This window comes from Bos indicus, chromosome 14 (genome assembly GCF_029378745.1).
Source record: "Bos indicus isolate NIAB-ARS_2022 breed Sahiwal x Tharparkar chromosome 14, NIAB-ARS_B.indTharparkar_mat_pri_1.0, whole genome shotgun sequence".
Classification (NCBI taxonomy): Eukaryota; Metazoa; Chordata; class Mammalia; order Artiodactyla; family Bovidae; genus Bos; species Bos indicus.
In genome coordinates, this window is record NC_091773.1 from 35,118,541 (window position 1) to 35,136,222 (window position 17,682).

The window sequence follows — 17,682 nt, forward strand, 5'->3', positions numbered from 1 at the left end:
TTATATTGATTTATAAGAGCTCTTTATATATTCACTTTATGAGTACTTTATCAGACATATGTATTGTAAGAATCTTTTCTCACTATAGCTTGCCCTTTCATTCTTTCAATACTGTGCTTTGAGCAGAATATCTTAAATTTAATTTAGTCCAATTTATAATTTTTGAACCAGTTAATGATTTTTTGTATCTTATTAATAAATCTGTCTGGAATTCATAAATATATTTTATATGTATTTTTCTAATATCTGTATAAATTTAAACTTGGACATACATCTCAAGATTTTATTTTTGTGTATGGTGAGAGTTAGGGTTGTTTCATTTTTTCCCCTAAGGGAGATAAAATTTTTTGATCAACACCATTTATTTAATCATCTTTACTGTACTTTAGTCTCCTAGTCATCAGTGACAGAATATATAGAGTTTTATTTTTTTATTCTTTTCCATTTTTCCTTGTCTATTCTAGTGCCAATACCACACTAATTGATATAGCTTTATGACTGCTTTTGACAACTGCTAGTATAGGTCTTCTTGCTCTTATTTATTTTAGCAGTCAGCCTGTGTTCTCTCTCTCTCTCTCTCTAATATTCAGTATTCTAATTTATGAACATTGTACATCCTTCCATTTATTTAGGGCTTCAACTTTTGTCAACAATATCCTTAGTTTTTAGATTTTTGTTGCAATTAGATAATACACAATTTGATGTCTACTTGTACTTTTTGAGTACAAAAGCTGGTAAATGTTAGAAATACCTGCAGAATTTTTAAATAATGTGGATTTTAGATACTACCTCAGAACTATGGCAGCAGTATCTCTGGGAGCAGGGCTCTGAGAGTCTACAGGACCTTTCAGATTTCACAATACTTTGGGTGAAAATGTAAAAAGTAGTGCAATTTTTTTGCATAATAATTTGGCAAATTTTATTGCATTAAATAGTCATACCTGTTAACCTTGCACTTATATATCTAGGAAGTTACTTTCTATGAATTATTTGTGCACATTTATAAATACCCATGGGGTTTCCCCAGTGACTCACAGGTAAAGAATCCACCTGCAATGCAAGAGCCGCAGGAGACATGGCTTCAATCCCTGGGTCAGGAAGATCCCCTGGAGGAGGGCATGGCAACCCACTCCAGTATTCTTGCCTGGAGAATCCCATGGACAGAGGAGCCTGGCGGGCTACAGTCCATAGGGTTTCGAAGAGTTGGATATGACTGAGTGACTTGGCATGCACAAGGTCCTCCCGTGTTTGCGTGCACATCTTTAGCCAAGATGGATTCTAGAGAAGAGATCTATGGGTAGTTGTATCACTTACTATGAGGTGGCGCCCCCCGCCTCTCCAACTCTCTTTTGACCTCCAAGGAGCACATGTATAGTCAGGGTGGTTTCCTTAACTTTGAGAATGAGGAATATATGGTCTTTTATCTGTCAATTCCAGCCTTCTCTATCATCCTGCTATTATGGAGGTTTTGTTCAGCCTGAGGCCCTTCTATCTCCTGCCTCAATCCAATTCCTTACTGTTCAAGTCAAAATCACCCAACAGCACCTTTATCTCAGCAGCCCCCCAACCCCACCCTGGGAATTATGACCTTCTCAGAGCCAAGACTCTGTCAGCACCTTGCTCCAGGCTGGGCACACAGTGGGTCTTCAGTACATGTGGAAAGATTACATGCCAAAGGGAACTATTTTTTCAGCATCTCATTTTCTTTAAAGTCTGTTGATGTTAGGCTGTTTGGAGCAGTCTGTTGTTTTTCCTGGTTCCTGCATTTCCCTTTGTTTTTCATGGAACGCATAGCACTGATTTCCTGTAAGGCTTTGCAAATAAATATCAAGGTCGGGCTGGGAGCGTTGCTGGAGTGATCCTGTCACCTTTTGATTGCACCGGGCCAAGAAATGCTTTCAACCCCAGAGGGCAGAAGTTTTTCAAAACAAGACTGTTCCAATAAGGGCGTGGGCTTCCTCCATCAGCGCAGGCACCCGCCTGCTTGCATTTTAACTACTTGGAGAAGAATGGAAATTCTGCAAAATCCTTGGTATTTTTGAACCACTGAGTTGGTTAGGTGATGGGGCCTGTGGTGATTTCTCAGTGAGAGGTTGGTACAGACAGGAGCATGGTGGGAAGTGGTGAAAGAGGCCTCTTCTACTCAAACCTCCTCTCCCCTTCTTCCTTCACCCCAGGGGCTGTCCAGGGCTCACAGAGCCTTTGATCCCTGTGACTTGTGGGGGGTGGGGTGGGAGAGCTGTCCAGACCTGCACAGCAAAGCGAGGGCAAGTGCAGGGGGGTACTGTTCAATGGTTTAGTTCTTTTGAATGTCCTAGTTGACACAACAAACCCTCCCCTTCTCCTCCTTCACACTCTGTCTTGGTTTTTCTTCTCTTGTCTTTTCCTCTTCTTTAGTACTTTGCCATCTGTCTGAGGTGAGCTCTATGCTTGTAAACAGGGAAATGCAAGGGACACTGTCAGAGGGGTTTTGCATTTAAGGACCTTGGAGCACCCTCTGGGTACCTGGTTCATCCCTGAGGATGCAGTGTTCCTTAAGGAGAGGTGCAAGGAGTGAGAATTTGTGGGGACCCTTGTCCTCCTGGAGATGTTACCTGAAAACTGGGTTTGCCTCTTCTTGGGTGTTGAGCCAATAGACACAATCAAACCAAAGAAGGGAAAAAGGAGGGATTTATTATTACTTGCAGCCAATAAGAAGAAGCCTGGGGATATTTCCCAAAGCAGGGCCTCCCTGAACAGCAAAACAGGGGAGTATTTTACGCTAAGGGTCCATGCATGTTCATGAATGGGTTTGGGCAGTATATGCATATTCATGAAGGGAGTTGAGCAGAGCAGAATTCAGCATAAAACTGGAGCAGACATCTACAGAGTTCAGACTTTAGTTGCCTCAGGTCAGGAGGGTCAACATCATCATTCTGTCCTTTCCCCATGGATGAGGGCATTAGTACCTTCAAGAATTCAGATATATTCTTCTGTATATCCCTTGAGGAGACGTAGGACTCTGCTTTGTCACTGCACTTTGTTTGGCTGCCTTTTCTCTGTTCCTTCATTCCCTTAAGATCATTGATCATTGAGACCTGTTCAGGGTCAAGCATGTGGCCGGGCTTACGTCACAAAATGCTGAGACCAACATGGCCCTCTTTTGTCAAGAAAGCCATTCCTAGTTCTCTGTCTCTGGGGACCCAGTGATCCATCTGCTTACAGTATTACAAAGGTCCTGTCCCCTGTCTCCCACCCAGGTTATGTTTTTAGAGGATGATAGTAAGGGCCTCCACAGAAGGGTTTAGCTTCCTTAAAAACTCCTTCAGCCAATACCTCACCCCCCATTTTGAAATGGAAAACTGCCATTTTCTCAATTACACGTAAAGGGCTTCAGCCTGATTGATGCATTTCTTGGAACCATCAGGGAAACCTGGTTGCAATTCTGGCTCCTTTAAACAAGTCAGTGCAAAACACACATGCACACACTCTCACAAACAGCAAGTCTTCCAGGTTTGGATTAGAAAATTTAGAAAGAACCAACACCTTCCACACACACACACACACACACACACACACACACAGAACCAACACCTTAAACACACACACACACACACACACACACACACACACACACGAGAGAAAATTTAGAAAGAACCAACACTTTCCCCTTAGCTATAATCCTGACTAGATTTTACACAACTTTATACCTGGCTGGATCCAACAATATCCTTTCCAGTGTTGACTGGAGGTGGGGGAGGGCGTCAGCAAGAGAACCTTGGAAGCTGGCCCTACATACCCAGACTTGCCCCGCCTCTGGGACACCTGCTGTGTGGGTTCTGAGTTTCTATCCCCAGGGGTGTCCTAGGACAGACCCTCCTTCCATCTTGCTTGGGTGATTGCAACCACCTCTTGCATGTGTCCCAGCAACAGTTATTATACATCTCTCTCTCGTTAATCTGGGGAGGACTGGAGTCTAGGTTTAGCAGCCTGAATGCTATGTGCTAAGTAGCTTCAGTTACGTCTGACTCTTTCTGACCCTGTGGACTATAGCCTGCCAGGCTCCCCTGTCCATGGGGATTCTCCAGGCAAGAATACTGGAATGGGTTGCCATTTCCTCCTCCAGGGGATCTTCCAGACCCAAGGATTGAACCCACAGTTCTTCCGTCTCTGCATTGGTAGGTGGGTTCTTTACCACTAATGCCACCTGGGAAGCCCTATCAGCTTCTTATTCTCTTATTTCATTCAGGCCAGTGAAAATGTCATCCCTTTAATGACACCTGTTTCCCCAGCCAACACTCACCACTCTCGCCTCTGGGCTTCCATCATAAATTAAAATTCTTTGCCACAGTTGCCCCCCTAGATTTCCAGTATTCTTGCAGTCCAGTGAGGCCCTCATCATAGTCTGCATTTTCTCACATTATCTGTTTTCTCACTAGATGGCCAGCCCCCCAGGGACACCCCTGACACCAGGCAGAACTCTTCATTCGCAGAAGGAATTCCCTAGATTCTGGGATGGAAATGAGTTGGGGGTCATAAGGATTTCGGGGGCACAGGCATGGCCAACCAGGAATCAGAATGGCTTGGAGAGGAGGAGCCAGGAGCTGGGAACACACACTCCACACACAGCCCAGCCTTGCGGGGAGCTGCCCTAGGTGGGGGTCTTTCCCTCACACCTGGTCCACAGCAGTGGCTCTCTGCCTTGGCTGCCGCTCAAGCCCCAACCTAGACAAGTTCAATGAGACTCTCTAGGGAGGAAAGGGTGGGGCGGGGGCGGGGGATGAACTGGGAGATTGGGATTGACACACATATACTATGATACTATACTCAGCCCTCTGAGAACCACTGCGGCTGCTGTTGCTGCTGCTAAGTCACTTCAGTCGTGTCTGACTCTGTGCGACCCCATACACGGCAGCCCACCAGGCTCCCCCGTCCCTGGGATTCTCCAGGCAAGAACACTGGAGTGGGTTGCCGTTTCCTTCTCCAATGCATGAAAGTGTTGAGAACCACTAGCAGAAGGAAATTAGAGCTTGTGGTTGGGTGGGGTGAGGGTGAGGCTCCAATTTTAGGGAGTTCCCAGAGGTCCCTGCAGAGTCCTGCTGAAGGGGTAGCAGACAGAGGAACAAGGTAGGTGTGAGTTGGTGGACAGCACCAGGAAAACACCCAGACAGCTGATCTCCTTTCACACCTGGTGGGCATGCTGTCATCTGTGGATCCTGGGGCTTTGTATCAAGCCATGAAAGAAGGTGGGATAGGCCATGGAGTGCTGGGAGCAGAAGAGGGAAGTGGGGGGATCCATCATCAGGATGGTCAGTCTAGCTATGGTCCCAGGCAGCAAACTCACCCAGACAAGCCCACAAACCCAGAACGAAACCACGGTGTAGTGTGTAGCCGCTAATGCACTAGCTCTGGGCACACTCCATCCCTCTACCAGAAAGTTCAGTCCTAAGGGCTTTCCTCTGGAAGAGGATCCAGTTTTCTTCTGTTGCCAATAAAAATCCCCAGCGCTGTTCTTTCTCCTTCGCTTCCTTCTATTGCTTCTGACAGAGTTTGCCAGTTAGCTGAGGTCAGGATTTCCTTTTTACAAACAACCTGCTTTCAGTCAGTGGGGCCAAAAGGTTTCCTAAATTACAAACTCTTTCATTTCTTCTGCCACAAGTTCGCCTGTCAGTTTGGATAATTGCACAGAGCGGAGAGAAATGGAAACCTTTCTGAGAGACACTGAAAGAAGGAAGTGCTGTTGTTCTCTCCTTTCGGATTGTCAAAAATCCATCCTGAGCAGGATGGACAGGGTGACGTGAGTCAGCTGAAGGTTTTGCGCCTGTGGGGACTGTTGCCGCGGGGGGGGGGGGGGGGGGGGGGGGTCCCAGGATCTGGGAGGGAATTTCTTAGAGGTCTTAAATGAACACCCAGTGTTCATGGGCCCATCTCCACATTCTGTTAAGCAAATGCGTGTGTGCTAATTTGCTTCAGTCGTGTCCGACTCTTTGCGACCCTGTGGACTGTAGCCCGCCAGGCTCCTTTGTCCATGGGATTCTCCAGGCAAGAATACTGGAGTGGGTTACCATTCCCTTCTCCAGGGGATCTTTGCAACCCAACGATGGAACCCTGGTCCTCCTGCATTGCAGGCAGATTCTTTATCATCTGAGCCACCAGGGAAGCTCCTTCAGCAAATGGCCTCCTTTATATTCAGTTGAATTGGGGAACATGCAAGCCCTATTCCAGTTTTGAAAAGCAAATTTTAAAAGTTATTACAAAATGTACGTGCTTGGGACATGTGTATATGCTGATTAGGAGTCAAATCTTAAACCAATCTCTTGAAGGATAGCATAGAATTGAGGTGCTATGAGCATTCAGACCTCACTGAACAATTGTATTAACTGGACAGGATGTGAGATACCCCCTGAAAATGGAAAGGGCTGCCTAAGCCCTGGTGTGGTGTGATGGAGTCAGAGGAAAAGTCAGCTTGTACTGACCTGAGAGCCCGTGATCTTTTCATGAGTCTGTGTTGTATCCAAGAGTTGCTCAGAGCCGTGACTGCCTGATTAGGCTGTGACCTCTTAGGCAGACCATTTAACCTGAGTTTTGTAATCTGTAAAATAAAAGGGGCTCTGCTGGACACTACTTAGGGCTCTCATCTAAGTCTAGTTTAATGTTGAATCAGGGGCCCCAGTAAAGGCTGTGTGTGCTAATGCAGGAGGCTGAGAACCTCTGGTCCTGTCTTCTTGCTTTTCTGTCTTCCATAGAGGGGGAACAGCCAAGCTTGTGGGTAATAAAAGCAGTAAGTCTGAAGTTGTCCTTGGAGGTGAAGGACAGTTCCCATCCTCACCTTTCCCTCTCCTGGCTACTCAGACCCACACTCCCTGTGCTCCTGTAGTCCTGTGGCCTCTCTCCTGTGCTCTCCTTCTCCCCACTCTGCTCAGGCCAGCTTCAGCCTGCAGGGCTCAGCTTCGGGGCAGGGTTTCCTGCCTGCCCTGCTTGCCCCACCTCGCATGTCCACAGGACTGCTCACACAAGTGTCCTTTATCATTGTGATTCTTTTTTCCCAAAATGTATTCATTTATTAAGGGCTGCACTGGGTCTTCACTTCCACTCAGGGGCTCTTTGTTGTTTTGAGGGGACTTTCTCTAGTTGCGGTGCATGGGGTTTTCTGCCCTGGCTTCTCCTGTTGTGGAGCAGGGCTGTAGGGCACAAGGGCTTAGTAGTTGTGGCATGAGGGATTAGTGTCCCGCAGGATGTGGGATCTTAGTTTCCCCAGACCAGGGATTGAACTCGTGTCCCTGCATTGGCAGATGGATTCTTAAACACTGGACCACCAGAGAAGTCCTTTTTTTTTTTTTTTTTCTAATTAATTTTCATTGGAGTACAATTGCTTTACAATGTTGTTAGTCTCTACTGTACAGCAAAATGAATCAGCCACACATAGACATATATCCCCTTCCTTCTGGATTTCCTTTCCATTTAGGAAACAGGATGAAAAACTCGTTAATTCCTGACCTCAAGCACTGGGATGGTGGCTATTAAAAAAGAATTGCTACTCAATGGTTTTCTTTTTCATCCTGTTTCCTAGACTTAGGCCTACCTGGTGGCTCAGACTGTAAAGACTCTGCCTATAGTGTAGGAGACCCAGGTTTGATCCCTGGGTTGGAACGATTCCCTGGTGAAGGAAGTATCAACCCACTGCAGTATTCTTGCCCAGAGAATCCCATGAACAGAGGAGACTGCTGAGCTACAGTTTGAGCTATGACTAAGTGACTAACACTGTAACTTTCACTTTCCTTGACTAGTCCAGAAAAATGTAATCCCCTTGTAAATGGTCTGTGCCATCAAAGAGCTGATTCTTTAGTTAGAAAAAAAAATGTCTATGAATACTTAGCAAGCATATGAATGAACAGCATTGAATAATTTGCCAAGTGGTGTCCCAAGCACTTTATTCATATGAATTTACTTGGTCTTCATTGTAATGGTCTGAAGTGATAGTCACTCAGTTGTGTCCAACTCTTTGCAACCCCATGAACTATAGCTTGCCAGGCTCCTTTGTCCATGGAATTCTCCAGGCAAGAATACTGAAGTGGGTTGCCATTTCCTTCTCCAATGGTCTAAAGTAGGTATTATTATTATCCCCATTTTACAGATGAGGAAACTAAGGCACAGTGAAGTTAACTTGGCAAGATAAAATGGGGAAGCCAGGATCTGAACCCAGGCAACCTGCCTGCAGAGGCCAGTACACCACTGGGTATACTATCTGACAGTGGGTGGGGAGATGCCTTACTCTGGGGGTGTCCACTGTCCTCGTGTCCCACTGCTCACCTCTTTCAACTCCTCAGCCAGTGCTGTTGTTGCTATTGCTAAAAATAAATCCAAGTGTTCTTTTTCCCATCCTAATCTGAATCTGGCTGCTGCTGGCCTGGACCTTGCTATTGGCCTAATGACTTGTTTCCCCAGTTCTTCTCTTGCCCTTCTATAGTCCACTCTCCACCCAGCAGCCAGAGTGGTCATTTCAAAGAATGTATCAGATTGGGTCACAGCCCTGTGTAGACCTCTAGGTGGCTAGCCTTTGCAAAACCATCTCTTCTTGGACCCATGAGTGTGATTCTCACTCCGAGAACACAATAAATAGAAGTCTTCTCCTCCAAGGACGTTTGTGCCTCTCTTTTCTACCCCTCATCTTCACATGCGGCCTGCTTCTTAGTAGTTGGTCTCAGTTCATCTGTCTCAGCTCTGTCCATCCTTTACAGGGAAGCCCTGTCACTTACATATATTCCCTGTTTTAATTTTCCATAAAGAACCTTTCCAACTGAATATATCTCATTCATTCCCTCATTCACTCATATGTCTGTTCACGCCTACTCTGATGTAAACTCCATCCACATTGAGGAGGGTATTATGAACAGTCAGTAAGACTATGGACATTGGAGGTGGGAGCAGTTCAAGAGAAAGAGCTAGCACTGTGTGCCAGGATGGGAAAGAAGGTTCTGCAAGGAAGGCTCTGGAGCTGAACATGGCTTGGGTGGATGGAGGGTGGAGGAAGTCACTGATGGCAGTGGGCAAGCCCTGAGTAGAGGTGAGGCAAGGATTCTTAGGGGCTGTTGGGTCTATTAAAGAGATCAGTTAACATGGACAGAAAGTTTGTTCATAATAAGAATAACGAGAGACAATGTTGGAAAGAAAGTAGACTGTATCTGAAAAGTCTAGAATGGCAGGGAGAGAAATGTGGCCTCTCATCTATGGACCAAAGGGTATCATGTTAGAAGCAGCACTTTAGAAAATCCATCTTTTGAGGGTATGCTCTCCATTTGACTCTTTTTCATACTTTCTTCACCTGAGACCTAAAAGTCCCTCCACTCCCCACCCCTGCCTACAGACATTCTCCAAATGTCTCACTCTCGGGCAACCGAGCATGCACAGACACTTCATTATTCAAGCCACTTGGCCAAACGTGTGCATGTGAAAAATGAATGTCCTCGGCCTGATGAATGAGTCAGACCACTGCATGTTGGATGTTCATGTGTTCTGTATGTGTGAATGTTGGGTTTCTAAGATGAAATCCCAGGAGGAAGCAAGTTGTGCTGTTATATGGCTCTTTGTCAGTGATGAAGCTGGCCAAATCTTAGAGATGTATGTTGTGGGCGTTCTTTACAGATGAAATGGAATGGAAACTAGTTTCCATTGCTGTCCCTTGGGTATTAAAGTGGCTAAATCTATGCTCTGACATCCAAGATACTTGATGCTGAATTCGGTTCCATAGCAGATAAATCTGAGTGAAAGTCTTGTTTATATAGTTTCAGAGGAAGTAAAAGGCTTTTCCATTCATCTGTTCTTAATGGTGATCAAAGAGACAGCTGTTATTCTTCTAGCTTAGTTCCATGCAAGGGCTGATAAAGCCATTACTACAGTTGCTCCATACAGCTTTCTTTTGTTGGACTATGAGTGTTCTAACACCACCAAGATCCTGCTATTTTACAGAACCAAAAGATGAAGAAAACACTGACAGGGAGCTTACAGTACTTCACAAATCAGTTTTATTAATTTAAACACAAATTGAAGAAAAAGTCTGTACACAGTTGTGGACACAACACACCTTTATACAGTAAGGCCAAGATGATAAACTTTTGTCTTTTCAGTTTGCAGAGTACAAAAACATAAAATGGAAAGGCTAAAAAACTGTTGACTTCTGTTTGCTTCAAGCAAGAGAGGAAAAAACAACTGAATTCAATGATTCAACAATTTGGAGATATTCACAACTGACTAATTCTAGCAGCAACATGAAACCTTAGGAAAGGATAGGGCAGCTCTGTAGCTACTTTGGGTCAAAGCTGGTGGGTTTTTTTCCCTCCAATATACTATTAAAGAAAATTCATCCAAAAAGTAATCTCATGACAATGGAAGGCCTTTAGATGAGAGAAACTAGTGTCTAGATAAACTGATGGATTACTTCTGGCTGAACTTTTTTGAGGGTATTACAAAGGTGACAAGCTTCATTTCTCAGATTTACGCTTGTCATATAGTTAGGATGGGGTGAAAAGAGTAGCATTATTTTCTTGGTGATGATGACTGGATCATGTCCCACTGCTGGCAATGAACTTTTCTGGTGGGCGGTGATGGTGGGACGTGGAGGGAAAGAGAAAGAACATGAATGTAAGGAAGTAATACAAAGTTGTGCTGATTTGCAGATATGTGGTCATGGCCTTCCTTAAACAAGAAAATATCATCTGGACACATGATAGTGTCCCTTTGCTAGTGTCCAATTCATGAGCCATTTATAAAATCTATCCATCATCTACCTTCTTTCTATGGGAAGAAGCATTTGAATAACTCTCCTTTGCCAAATAGTTACACTGCATTAATGCTAAAAATGAAAAAGTGAGGTTGTAAGAGGACTTGTCTCCCCACCCCGACCCCAGTTGTTTAAGACACTGATGTGTTATTTACCAAGGCCCTCCTAACAGCATTAAAAAAAAAAAAAAAGTACAGATTGGGGAAAAAAATTATTAGAAAACAAAATCCTATTGACACTTGACATCCATGCTTTTGGTCTTGACAACATGATCTAAAAAAAAAAAAAAAATCCATTATCTACATATTTATACCCAGTACTTGGAGAAGGCCCTGCGTGTCTGTGCCGGTCCTCCTCATACTTCACTATCAAGGCATTGCTACCTTTCAATATCATTTTTCTAAACAATATGTAAAAGAAATCATCCATTATTACAAATTTACACCAAAAATTCTTTCTGTACATGATTGTCTCAGTGATGTACATATTATACGTTTAAATTAGACATATTTTAAACTACTTTGCAATGTGCTAAAATTCAAAGTACTTGCTGTGTCATGAGGCCAGGGCCTTCGATCGCTTCTGTCATGCTACTGTCTCTTCAGTTATCTGATGTCAAAAGTCTGTTTGCGTGAACTGTATGGTTCTTCAATTATACCTCGATAAAGCTGTTTTTTTTTTTTTAAAGTCTGTTCATAAATAAGTAGAGATGTACAGAAGACCCTGGGTATGAGACACCAGAAAAAGTAAACCTTTACAAGAAAAATCCCCCCACTGGTACTCAGGAAACCCATTTCAGTCTTTGTTGTGCAATCAAGTTTGCTGTATTGGAGAAGCTGTTTTATGTCACATTGAAGATGCTAGAAACATAAAGCGTCTGCAGGTCCTTTCTTCACAGGTTCGAACCATGGTTAGTTAATGTGGCCAAGACACACTACACTGTGCTAGAACATTCTCATGGCTTATTTGCAATGGATTCACAGTACTAGGAGTCAACAGCCGTTCTGAAGAAAGGGGTGTGGTGTCCTTCATTTCCCACAGAGGTGGAGGCGAGGACCCACAGCAGCTGGGTGTCAAAATGCTGAAATGTTAATTTGGAGTCTGGCGCCCAGTTGGGACTCAGCTTGGTGGATGTGTCCCCCGGTCACAGGGCGGCTGTGCAGCTTCAAAGTGCTAGGTGACTGTTACAGGTACTCCAGTTCCAAGGCATGATGTAGGGCCATGAGGTCCGAGTGACTGGAGACCCTCCAGAAGGGCATGGCGTGCTGCGGAGGGGCAGACAACGTGGTGAGGATGGGGAACGCGCCCAGCACCAGCCCTGCTCTGTCAGTCCACTTCACTGCCCACCCCCCCCTTTATTCCGAGCTGTGAAAACTGCCCATTAAGATCTCAACATCACATCTGTTTAAAACAAAATCCAAACTTACTCCTCCCCTAAGAATGCCAGAGTGCATTTTAAAATGCAATTCGGGAGTCTGTTTTTTTTTTTTAAGAAGGTGATGGGTATTTCTTAAGCAGACCTACACTGCCGCTTGAATGCTTATTCCAAACTTCAAATAAAACCCAGTAGCTGTGAACAAAAATGTGTCAAATATTTGCCTTTCAAAATCTGGATCCACTGGAGCTTTCATGCTGCAAGTTTAAGCGGTTTTCCTTAGTTGGTAGTATTTTACATTTGGCAAAATTTGATTTTAGTTCTAAAATCAAAATTTGATTGAAACAACTATTTTTTTCATTTATTTCCATCAGGCATTGTTCACACTGACCTTGAAACAACATTACCATATGAGAACATTTTAAATGAACATCTAACGTAGTTTTTTCAGCTTTTTTTTTTGTAGTTGTTTAAAACATCAATCTAAAAAATCTTCCTTAAATGATGGAGCTATCTTTGTAAAACATCTGAATTAACCAGAGACAAGAAAAACAGCCCCCTTCCCCGGCAAGAGCTTCATCATCCATGAAAGATAAAAACATGATTGATTATCAACTTTACGGCTCAAAAACATTATAATATGTATGAGCAAAATCTTACATAAGAGACAGATAATCATCACCTTTCAGAGAATAAAATTCTATTAAGCCCACAGAAAACTTTTTTTTTACACAAAAAGTGAAGGTCTGAGTATAATTTGCGATGATAGTTCTATGGGGTTTTTAAACAATTCAGACTATTAGGAGAATATGGCATGAAAACAAATAGAATTTGGAACTGAGGAGTTTTGGGGGGACTATCTAAGTGACAGTAGAAGCTACTGTTTTGGTATAGACCACATACCTGTTGTTATTCTGGGGATGCAAAATATTGTTACTTATTGTCAATGTCTTTGTCTCAAGTGATCTGCTAAAAACATATACCATAGTCCAATATCACATGTAGGCCTTTCTGGATTCTATACTATTTTAGGGTATCTCTATTTTTGTTATCCTTCAATAACAGTTCAGCACCAAATACTAGAGATCTCTTTTCAAATATTTATCATGTTCCACTGGGCAACTTTAGATCATAAACATATACTGTACTATTTTGCATTCATTCATTAGAGATTTTTGTGTTTGCAAGCATGGCATACAAGACATCCCTGACCCACCCTTTCATAGTCTGTGGTTGAGTAGCAGACATGAATGGCAATCACGCAAGTTCACCTCAAAGGAGTAGGAGGAGGTGACTCCCTGTGCCTGGGGAACTGAGGGAGACACTTGGTAAGAGGAGAGGTAATAACTGAGCTAGTTATGAAAGGATGATCATTCAGAAGAGCACTGTAATGGCTGTGTGTGTGAAGGGGCGGAGGATAAAGGACAAGCTCATTGTTCGAATACTAGCTGTATGAGAGAAAGACATGGCTCTGACATTTTGGCTGTAGGAGTCAAATGGTGCAAGACCTGGTTAGTCCTGTTAAAGAGGACTATCCTATTGATAGTTATTAAGAACATTTAATATTGAGTAATTATAAGACGACTGAGTCTAGGGAAGAGAACAGGGGATTCAAACATGTGTTAACAAATAATTATATTGCAAAATAACATTTTCTCTAAGTAGGCGCATACCAATGTGAAGCTTTTATGGATCAACAAGAGCTTCCCAGGCCCAGTAAGTGCAAAGTAAATAATTTTTTTCCTGAATCAGTGTTTAGCTTGGAACAAATATTTCTTATATCAAATCAGAGAGTGATGGTAGCAAGAGAGGAAAAGAAAAGCAGGTTCTAGAATGAGGAGACCTGGGTTATACTCTCAACTCTGACTTTAGTAACATGACTTTGAATCATGACATCTCCTTGGAGCCCTAGTTTGTTTATTTGTAAAGTAACGGTTTAGGGGAAATGACTCAGGGTTGCTCCTAGGTTTAATAAAGTCAATAACTTTTTCATTAAAGTATTACTTGCTCAGCACTATAGCTAGAGCAGATTTATAAAATAATATACATACATAACATATCCTCCCACTGCCAAGAACCAGCAGGCAAGACATATCTGCTGAAACTTTTTTATTACAATGTAAGGCAGTATGGGATTAAGAATCAAAAATGACCTAGCCAGCACATCAAGTAAGAAAAATAAAAGCATCAGAATTGGAAAGGAAGAAGTAAAACTATTTGCAGATGACATAATTTTATGTATAGAAAATCCTAAAGACACCAACAAAAAACTGTTAGACCTAATTAATGAATTCAACAAAGTTGCAGGATACAAAATTAGCCTACAAAAATCAGCATTTCTATACACTAAGACCAAATTATCCAATAATAAAGTGATTCCGTTTACAACATCAAAAACAGTAAAAGTGAAGGATTTCTACACGGAAAACTATAAGACACAGATGAAAGAAACTGACACAAATAATAAATGGAAAGGTATGTCACGCTCATGATTAGAAGAACAAATGTTGTGAAAATGTTCATACTGTGTGTGCGTCCTTAGTTGCTCAGTTGTGTCTGACTGTGACTCCATGACTGCAGCCCACCAGGCTCCTCTGTCCATGGGATTTTCCAGGCAAGAATACTGGAGCGGGCTGCCATGCCCTCCTCCAGGGGATATTCCCAACCCAGGGACAGAACCCAGGTCTCCTGCATTGCAGGCAGTCTCTGTACTCTTCCGAGCCACCATCTACAGATTCAGTGCAATCTCTGTCAAAGTTCCAATAGCGATTTTTACAGAAGTAGAAAAAACAATCCTAAAATGTATATGGAGCTAAAAGACCTCAAATTGCTAAACCAATCCTGAGAAAGCACAAAGTGGGAGGCATCACACTTCCTGATTTCAGGCTGTATGATAAAGCTGCGGTAATCAAAACAGTATATAATAGAATAAAACAGATACATAGAAAATGGGACATAATCAACAGCCCAGAACAAAGCCATGTATATATGCTTAATACTCAACGGAGAAAAGATGGTCTCTTCAATAAATGTTGCTGGGAATACTGGCTATTCACATATAAAAGAATGAAACAAACTATAAAAGAAGGAAACAACCTAAAAGGGACTAAAGACTTCAATAAGACCAAGAACCGTAAAACTCCTATAAGAAAACACTGGGGAAAAACTCCTTGACATCAGCCTTGGTAATGATCTTTTGGATATGACACCTAAAGCACAAGCAAACAAAATAAACAGGAAGACATATCAAACTAAAAAGTTTCTGCACAGCAAAAGAAATGATTGACAAAATGAAAAGATAACCTATGGAATGAGGAAAACAAAATTTGTAAACTATATATCTGATAAGAGGTTAATATCATAAAACTCAATAGCAAAACAATCTAAAAATTGGGCAGAATAGACATTTTTGTCAAGAAACTATACAGATGGCCAACAAGTATGTGAAGCAGTGCTCCCCATTACTAATTAGGGAAATACAAATCAAAATCACAATGAGATAATCACCTCACACCTGTTAGAACAGCCTTCATCAAAAAGATAAGGGGTAACAAATGCTGATGAGGAGGTAGGGAAAAGGGAACCCTTATGCACTGCTGGTCAGAATGTAAATTGGTATAATCAGTATGGAAACGAGTCTGGCGGTTCCTTAAAAAATTAAAAACGTAACTACCACAGGACTAAACAATCCCACTTCTGGGTATATACATGCCCAAAGGAAATGCAAATAATATGTTGAACAGATACCTGCATCTTCATAGCAGAACTATTACCATACTCTTGATATGGAAACAACCTAAGTGTCCATCAACAGATGAATGGATAAAGAGATGGTGAGATTACACCACATACATATGCAGATATTCAGATGGATGAAATGGGACTTAATGGACATGAATTTGAGCAAACTCTGGGAGACAGTGGAAGACAGAGGAGCCTGGTGTGCTACAATCAATGGGGTGGCAAAGAGTCATACAGGACTTAGCGAATGAACAACAACATGGAGATACTCCATCCCATAACTAGAGCCCTGAAACCAGAACAGTTAACAATAATAGCCTAAACTGATGTGTGTGTGACTAGTTTATTGAGATTAGGCATAAATTGAGAAAAATGGGCACCAAGACTTAAATTTTGGGAAGTAGCACATGTTTTGGGGTCATTGGAACCAAAATATTCCCTAATGGGAAGATGATAACACATCCTTTCCGTTCCTCTTGCCCACATGTGCGGTTTTCCAAATTTCCTTCTGCCACCTTTCCTGTCTGTTTATCCCTTCTGGTTATACATAAGATCAGTAATACAAAAAGCTGGGCGTGTGAACATTCACGTGTAATTTGAATTTTGCTGAATTATTAAAAAATATTTCAAAACCATAAAAGCACATAGCCTTTGCCCTAGGCATTACACTTCTAGGAATTTATCCCACAAATGTATTGATACTTGCCCACGCGAACCACATAAGAACTGTCTATAATAGTAAATTCTGGAAACCACCAAAATGTTGAGCCCCAGGGGACTTGTTAAATTATAGCACATTGATGTAATGAAATTCTGATGTGGTCATTTATAAGCATTAGAGATACAGAGCTCCATGTGCTTCCTGATATGAAATAACTACCAGGATATATATTAAGTGGGAAAAAAAAAGGTATAGAAAAAAAGTATATAATTATAATTTGTATAAAAAATAAAATCTGTGCTTTCCTATGCATGTATGTAAAAAAATCGCATATGGAGATACAAATACTTCACAAATTGTAAACAGATTATTCTGAGAATTTATGAAACTTTCGGCACAGTTTTGCTCTATGATTATTTGTATATCTGCATCCTCTCTGGACAAAGTCTACACTTTAAAGATGAAATCCAATTTAAGATCTGGCATATAGTTTGTGCTCATTAAGTTAAATAAGTGTAATGGCTTTAGAACAAAATTTTGTACTCAGTAATCCCTTTATTTCACTTAAAACTAAAAGCAAAAACTTGCATCAAAAATACTTTTTTTTTTTTTTTAAAGTCCTTATTTTTCTCCCAAATAAACTCAGAATCAAGCATTATGAAGCAGATTCTCAGGTTCATCTTGGTTTTGGGCAAGGTTTGGGATGCACAATGAAAATGGACATTTTTGATGAAGCTGTTGTTATTATGCAGAATAATGGATGCTTGTCATACCCCCTTCCCTCCATGTTATTTACAAGAGATTCATTTTAGGTGGTTCTCTGAAAAGTAAATAAAGTGAAAGTTATAAAACAAGGCCATTTTGCTCCATAAACCAAAACTGCTGTCAGTGTGCAGAAGACTATTACTTACATTTTGATTTTTAAATCATGCTTTAACTATTTTCACTGGAGGAATGTTAGGAAAACAAGAAATTTTATGGTTAAAAAAAAGCATGGCAAATTTTGACAACAAAAGACATAATATACATCAAAGGAAGATATTGACAGGGAGATAGTTTCTCTGAACAGTCTTTCTAGGAACAAAGAGGTGCTTGAAGAAAACTCTTACAAGAGATCTTTTTTAGAATTTGCTTATTTCTTCTAGGGTG

The 17,682-nt window shown here is 41.9% G+C and overlaps 1 protein-coding gene across 12 annotated transcripts in view; it reads right to left on the bottom strand.

Annotated features, from left to right (window-relative positions):
- Positions 1 to 9,978: 9,978 nt before the first annotated feature.
- The window catches only part of EYA1 (EYA transcriptional coactivator and phosphatase 1), a 372,737-nt gene continuing 365,033 nt past the window's right edge, over positions 9,979 to 17,682 (bottom strand). For all 12 annotated transcript variants that reach the window (XM_070802666.1, XM_070802676.1, XM_070802669.1 and 9 more), the window contains one exon: positions 9,979 to 12,021. In XM_070802666.1, the coding sequence (XP_070658767.1) occupies positions 11,941 to 12,021 (81 nt within the window). In that variant the 3' untranslated portion in view covers positions 9,979 to 11,940. The remainder of the gene's footprint in view (positions 12,022 to 17,682) is intronic.